The sequence below is a fragment of the Notolabrus celidotus genome, chromosome 21 (assembly GCF_009762535.1).
Source record: "Notolabrus celidotus isolate fNotCel1 chromosome 21, fNotCel1.pri, whole genome shotgun sequence".
NCBI lineage: Eukaryota > Metazoa > Chordata > Actinopteri > Labriformes > Labridae > Notolabrus > Notolabrus celidotus.
In genome coordinates, this window is record NC_048292.1 from 12,505,428 (window position 1) to 12,513,387 (window position 7,960).

General features: G+C 41.4%; 1 protein-coding gene across 2 annotated transcripts in view; it reads left to right on the forward strand.

Annotated features, from left to right (window-relative positions):
* uhrf1bp1l (UHRF1 binding protein 1-like) overlaps positions 1–7,126 on the forward strand; it is a 62,288-nt gene extending 55,162 nt beyond the window's left edge. Inside the window, exons 19-22 of one of the 2 annotated variants that reach the window (XM_034673373.1) lie at positions 1,577–1,836; positions 2,205–2,313; positions 2,486–2,643; positions 5,509–6,616. In XM_034673373.1, coding sequence (XP_034529264.1) covers positions 1,577–1,836; positions 2,205–2,313; positions 2,486–2,643; positions 5,509–5,637 — 656 coding nt within the window. In that variant the 3' untranslated portion in view covers positions 5,638–6,616. Of the gene's footprint in view, positions 1–1,576; positions 1,837–2,204; positions 2,314–2,485; positions 2,644–5,508 lie in introns of both variants that reach the window. The other variant, XM_034673372.1, reaches the window with a different exon arrangement.
* Positions 7,127–7,960: the final 834 nt, after the last annotated feature.

Sequence of the window (7,960 nt, forward strand, 5' to 3'; positions counted from 1 at the left end):
AACTGCAATACATTGAGAATCCGCTTGAGGCTGGCTGCAGAAACACCGGAAACCACATAGACATGAATAGGAAAAAGACGATCTTTACAGCATTAATAAACATGTTTACAGCCTGGTTCAAAAAACGGCTTGGCCCTACGTAGCTAATCTCTCTAATGGCACACACTGTACAGGGGGGTGAATTTTTTTCTAACGTGACGGTTCAGAAGATATTAAGATTCTGAGTTTTTCCCCAAATAAGGACATGACTGACTTCACTCCAGGGAACACACAGCTGTTGGCTAAGAGGCTCACACTACGTCACACTCTGCCTGGTTGAGTTCCACATTTCCAATATGGCTGCCACCATCGATTGGCTTCAAAACAGCTCTCAGGAACAGATGGGTGACGTCACGGATACTACGTCCATATTTCATAGTCTATGCCCCTCCCCTGCTCCCCTCGGAGCTCCTCCAAAACGACGCCCCCGCTCACATGCACGAGCGCAGCTGATTCACGGCCATATGTTCGTGACTGATTCAAAACCGGTCCTCGTGAAAGTTAAAAACACAAACAAACATGGCTATTGTTAGTACTCACAACTCACAGCGAGCGGGAGAGAGGAGAGACGAGGAGAAGTTCTTCATTCATTCAAACATTGATTGCTGCTTTGTTGGTTGGCGTGATCACGGCCGACAGACTCTGATCCGGACTACAGTCCTGAGCAAAGCACCTCATCGGGTCAGAGGGGACAGGCCCGAGGCCTCGAGGCGTTGAGTGAGAGGAGCAGTCAGTAGAGTCAGGGGAAGCAGAGGCAGGGGACAGGGACTCGGAGTGCACGCCGGGGAAATGTATGCGCAGGAGGCGGGCAGAACAGCAGGACAGGATTTGATTGGTTTCATAAATTGGACCCTAAAGGCGGTGGTTGGTGTTTTCCCAGGTTTACTCCGGCTATAAATAGAAGCTTTTTTTCACTCTTTTTTAAGAACACATTATGTAATGATTGCCATCGGGACATAAAGATCATTTTAACCAGTATCACAAAAAGTGTATCTAAATCTGATTACCAACCCCAGCTTTAAACCCAGAGCAAAATAAAACTGGATTAAACTGAACATGTTTACTTCCTTGTGTGGCAGCAGATTTTTTTTTTATTCACAAAAACTTTTCTAATACTTCAGAGATAATTAAGGGAATTTTTTTTCTCATGTAAACTGAATTCGCTTCAGTATATTACGTCTGTTTTTTTGTTTGAGTCATTTATGTAGCTCAGAACAAAGGAAGGAAGCAGGATGTTTTACAGATTTTCACCACATTTAGAGCATCAATCTAATATTCCAAAGCATTTTTTACCACTTGAGTAGTGCAGTTACTTGTAACTCATTGGATCTCATATATACATCAAAGATTTATCTGCGTTTGGCTACTCAAGGCTGATATTTTGGCCTCAAAGATTTGCATTTCACAGGATTAAAAATGAAAGAACTTATAAATAATCAACATACAGTAAGAGGTTGCGTGTTCAAGGCTGGACTATATTTTCCTTGTCATTAAAAGCTAATGCTAACTGTCGCTGTCTTCTTCTACTCCCTCACAGCCGGAGGAGAGCTCGACTCTGCGTCCACCAGCGGCCTCCACAGTCCAGAGGTGAGGGCTCGCCTAGAGAGCGGGCCCTGCGCCGCAGCTCACTCCCCGCTGGCCGAACGCAACGGCTTCCTGCAGCTCCGTCTCCACGGATATCAGGCCAGCTTCTTGATGTCCACAATGCGCAACCTGGCCAACTTCCTAGAGGACGACTCTGCGCCGCAGGTGCTGCCCATGGAGATCAGCGTCAGAGACACGCACATCAACTTAAAGGTGAGGATCCAGGAGGTTTGGGTGTCATTTTTTCTCTCCTACATATTTCAAGGTTAAGATGATGTTGTAGCAGATTTGTTTGCTTGCATGGTTCCAGCAGGATATTTGTCCTAGCTGTAATAGAGCCATAAGTCAATGCCAAATTGTGCAGCAGCTTCTACAACCAAGTGAAATATTTTGAGCCATGGCCTAATTGGAATTTAGATTTGAACTGAATATTTAATAACATAGAAAGGCCTCCCCGATGTCTCATTGGTCGTCCCAACTGATGTGGAAACCTGGATGTGCATAATTTCTTTCTCTCTCTATCACACACGCTCACACACATTTAAAACTGCCACACTCAACATCTGCTGTGTCATCTGCAGGACGACGGCCCCCGCGACAACCCGTCCGACTCGGAGCCCTCTCCGATCACGCTGCATGTGGACAGCCTCATCATCCACAGGAAAGACGACGGCTCCTTCTCTGTGGGAGGTAAACAAACAAACGCACACGTTTTCATCCGCCAGATATCTCCACCTCCACTTGAGCGCTGATTCACTGCGGTTATATAACACGTCCTTTGAAATGCGTTTACGTCCACGCTCTGTACATCCACACCCCCAAATAAACCTGCATTGTCTATTTTTCTTTTGTCTCCTCACAGTGGACACAGCAGTGGATGATAAAGCCAGGAAAGATGCGGTGATGACTGACAGCACTTTGAGTCCGGTCCCTGAGACTGTTGGCAGCGTCTGCACAGTACCAAAGGGTACACAGACTCCAGCCCTGCCCACTAGCCCCCCTCCATCCAGCAAAGAGAAGGTGAGACGCTCTGAAAGCATCCTGTGTGGGTATCTGGGAGAACAAGCATAAAACGCTGCCTACAACAACAGATTTACTAAAGCACCAAGAATAACAAGCAACCACGCATGTCTTTTTTCTCTTTTCTTCTTCTTCTGGTGTTTTCCTCCTACAAACACTAAATGCTGAACAAGGGGAACTTTTGTTTTTTTACAAATCTTTTGTCAAGTGGTGCCAAATTTAGTTTATCAAGCTATTCCAGTTCTGTTTTCCATGTTGTTTGGAATGGAAGCAGTATTTATAACTTTGTGCTCAAATAAAAGAGTTAGATTTTCATATGAGAACTCCAAGTAATGTTGAATGGTCCTTCACACTTTAGATCACATTGGGATGAGGTGTATTTCTGGTTGTGGTGCAGCCTTGTAAGGTTTAGGCTATGTTCACACTGCAGGCAAAAGTGGCCCAAATCCACAATTTTTTGGGGTCAAGTGACCAGGTCAGATTTTTTAGAGGCAGTGTGAACACTCAAATCTGGCCCAAAATCTGATCCATATGTGGTCCTGAATCAGATACAGATGTGATTTTTTCAATGCGACCTCGGTGTGAAGGGCCAAGGCGGATTTGATGCGCATTTGATACTTTCACGTCACTTTATAGCGACACACGTCACAATTCTGCGCAGTGGTGGCCTTGAAAAAATGGAGGATAGCAACGATGGAGCAAGTCAATGGAGGGACAGTGAGGTCTTGGACCTTATAAATATATGGGGTGACATTACCATACAAGCAAAACTTGAGGGTTCATACCATAACCGGTCTGTGTTTGAAAGTATATCGAAATAACTTGTGAAACAGCTGCATGTAACCTCATTGTTACTGTTCTTGTGCGCATGCGGGGCGGTTCGGAGCAGCAAACAGTTCACGCTGGAATCGGATACAGGTCACATTATAGATGGTAATGTGAACGGGCAAACAAAAAATCAGAATAGAGCATTAAAGGTGACATATCATGCAAAATTGACTTTTTAATGGTTCTCTACCTGAAATATGTTTCCCTGGCATGTCTACAAACCCCCCGAGAATGAAAAGAATCCATTCTGCCCCTGTTTTGATTTCTCCACCTTTCTGTAAATGTGTGTGAAACGAGCCGTTTCAGACTTCCGTGTTTTTGTTACGTAACAACAATATCCAGTCTGTCACGGAGTCAGAGCTCGGAGCTTGTTCAGCCCATAGACTGTATAAAATAATACTGAATCCCCCCTCCGTTTTTCATTACCTGCACAAATGTGTGCTAACAAGGAGCTTAGGAGGGAGGCATGCTAGTTGTAGGCTGTCTTAATAAACACAAAGGTCGGTTTTACTCCCCACGTCTGCAGATTTGAAGATCTAGTGGATGATTTTTATTTATCATGGATAAGTGCTAGCGCTAATTAGCATAGCCACATAGCTACATGTTCGTAGCTGTGTACCAAGACACACGTCTACATACTGATAAATAAAACAACAAGAAACACTAAATCTGTGACCAATCCTTCAGAAAGGTCCTGCTACAGGCGCCTCTCCGTCAGGATCAGATTCTGGATCAGATTCAGAGGGTTGAAGTAACGCAATCTCTGAGCAGCCGTGTATATTCAGCCAACATGTAAACATTAGATCAACGTGCTGGAGAGCCGAGGCACATCCACTTCCGGAGGGGGCGTGGTCAGAGGGAAAACAGAGTGTTCTGAGGACGACTGAAGAAGAGGGTTTTTCAGGCATGCCAAAATCTGATTTCAAAGGTTTTTTTTGAGCATAAACTTTAAAGACATGTTTTGGGGACCTCTTAGATCAATATATATTGATGAAAAAAGCGTGATATGTCACCTTTAAACCCTGCAGTGTGAGCTGTAGAGACATTCTGCCAAAGTCCTGCAAGAGACCCAAAAAATATTGATTTTATTTCTAGGCATGATGCATTTGCAAAGTTTGGTAAGTTTTTAGTAGGGTTGCAAAGGGGTGGAAGTTTTCCGGTAAATTTCCATGGGAAGTTAAGCTTGGGAATTTTGGAAATATTCCAAATTGGAAACTTTCCATGAGAATTTATGGGAATTAACTGGGAATTGAGGGTAATTTGATGGAAAGGTATCATATCCAAGCATAAATATTTGTTTTGTCATAAGCAGACATCCATCCAAAATAATACAATTAAAACAGATTTATTTGTAAGTAGAACTTTATCAAGTGTTAAATATTTTATTGAAAAATAAATTCTTGCATTGAAGAACAAAAACATGAATGTTGAGTTAAATATTACTCATCCCCCTGACCCAACTCATTCAAAAATTAACAAAAATGCAATCTCAACAAAATCCCATTCAAAATGTTAAATGAAGAGAGCCCCTCTCCCTCCAAAAAAAGACCCATATAGGGGGCGTGGTCTTAATAGCCCTGCAGTAAGCAGTGTGCTATGTGCATGTGATTGAGTAATAGCATAGATTTTCAACTGTACTTGCATGAAATCTGGTTGTTTTAGTCAGGATTATGCTAAAATATATTTTCCCCAACTATATTTAGGTTCCCTATTTAGAGCCAACCTTCAATTTAGTAAATTCCTGGTTTATTCCTATGGAAAGTTTCCAACTTTGAAAATTCCTGGAATTTTGCAACCCTAGTTTTGAGGCATGTTTAAGCCACCAAGTACTAGATTAATAGAAGTAGAAGGACAGAGAAGTTACACAATACTGCTCATGTCCTCCGGTCTAAACAGTAAAGCATCACTGGGCGTCAGAACACCTCCTCAAAACCAATGAGCGGCAGGATGTTGAAAAAATGTAACTTCCTGTATTTTTGAGACAAGAGATCAAGTGGATATTTCACCTCACTGCTGTCTTTCGTTGTTTGTATTCAGATGCTGACGGAAGAAAACGAATGTTTGAAACTGGAGCTTTCCCGAGCCAAGATGGCGCTGGCCGAAGCTCAGATGGAGAAAGACTCGCTGCTGCACCGCATGAAGAATCTTAAAGTCAACACCAGCTAGACTCCGATTCTGTCTCTTCACACGAGCCAGCAAGTCTGTCATATCAGCCCTGCTCTAGTCTGGGTTGAGGGTCAGCAACTTAATCAAAGGCAACACCAACAAGTAGAGAAAAAAAAGGGGGGGAGGGGGTATTTCTTCGTCTTAAATGGCTTCACAATAATTCCTTCATAAAGCAATGCAGAGTCGATGTGAAGACTCAGAAATACATGTTTTTGCAGTTTGTTGTCTGTTTTGCGTGCTCCTCTTTGGACAGTGAGAGATCGACACATTTGGAGCGAAGTTGAAAAAAAAAAAGGGAGATGACATTTAGTGGGCCTACGTGTGTGTGTGTATGTGTGTGTGTGTGTGTGCGTGTGTGAGAAAGACAGAGGATCTATGTCCATGGTTGTGCCTACAGAAAACCCCTCCCACACTATCTGTGTTGTGTAAGTAAAACCAGACAGAAGAAAATCACAGATCTTAGATGTTCATTCAATCCTGTAGTCATGAAGAAATACTGAATGTTGCATCTTCAGAAGAATGTCTTAAAAAAAACAAAAAACACAGACTAATTTGCACTGCACTGAAATAATTGTCATTTTAGTGCTTTCATATTCAGAGGGGGGGGCGAGGGGAATCGTGCTCTCGGTCTCCCTCAAGAGTGTGTACAGTGTATATCTAAGAATGTGAACACATGACTATTTTCTTCCGAAACCTTGAATGCTTATGCAGTGTTTCAGTTGAATGTGTGTGTTTGTCGCAGCCAGAACAAGCATTTCATGACATATAGAGGATCAAATTTCTATGTCAGTTTCACGGCTTTGTCAGCAAAATACCCAACAATAATGTCTGTATCCCTTCGCCTATTTTTCTATGTGTAAAAAATTGACTTAAAATGTGCAGCACTTTTAAAACTGAGGCACTGTAAATAAACCCGGAACTGTGACAGAACATGAGTGGGAAATTAAATAAAAGGCACATTGAAGCTGCCTGGCTACATCAATGTGTGTGTGTTTCTGTAAATTTCTAATCTGCAATGTGTAATTTTTTTCATGGATGCTCATTGAACATATCTGCTGCTGTTCCATCCTTCAAACCTGCAGGACGACTTCATGGAAGATGTTCAAAAAACGGCTCAAATTGACTGCTTTGGAACAGCACCAAAGACTAAACAAGGACAGTTCATATGCATTCTGTACTTCAGCTTGGCCCACTTCATTTCAGTACCTAGTTTAAAAAATAAAACTGGTTCCTCTTTCTGTTAGAGACATGAAACACAGTAGTGAGACTTCAAATGAACATGTTTGTATGGGATTACTGTTGGTGGAAAGGATGCATTTTTTAAAATCTGTTTTTTCATCCGTCATAATAGCTCTCCTCCTGCGCGCTCTGGGAAACTCCACCCTCTGAAACCCTGTAGAGGAAGAGGTAGACTCAAAAAGTAATACGTTGTATTTTGTCTGTCAAAGCTGCTGAATTCCTGATAAAAAATAAAAGGGTATTCAATTTACAGTGTGTCGATTTACAGTTTGTGTGTGTGTTCAATGATCTGCATCACCAGATGTATGGAAACTCTCCCAGTGCATTGTGAAAATTGATAAATGTGTCAGAAATGTATTTTCCAAAATATTAATTTAACTTGTTAATCATTTCCCTTAGCAAAAAATGTAGAGCTCTCCATTTAAGTTGATATGCTTTTTATTATGCCTTTTTTTGACAACATATATTTCTTATAACATGTAGGACAACGTGAAGAAGGTTGTTAATCTGATGTATAGTTTTAAACCAATGTAACAAAGAAGATCAGATTTTTATCATAGAGTAAAAACATGGATGTGGTTTAGGAGAGGTCACCGAATATAATCTGATTATTTGGGGTCATTACTTTCATCACATGTAATCTGATTAAGGCTGGAAACGTACCCTGTATACATGTAATCTGATTACTATTTTTTCAATACTCTGATCACATGTAATCTGATTATTAAAGAAAATAGTTCTAAGTACATAATAATAAATAAAAATGTACAGTTTAGTACTCTGATTATGAAATCTGGCTAGATAAGATAACTACTATGATTTCATGTAATCTGATTACTTTGGGGCAAGTGCATTGATTACACATTACCTGGTTTCTTATGGAAAAGTACTTTGAATAAATGTAATCTGATCACCGTGGGGATGAGTTCTTAGATTACCTTTGGAAAGAGCTCTGATTATATGTGACCTGATTACTATTCATTTGATTACTTTGAAGAGATGATATGTACAGGGTTCCCACGCGTTCTGGAAAAACTGGAAAACCTGGAAAACAGTTGACCAGTTTTCCAGTAATGGAAAACAC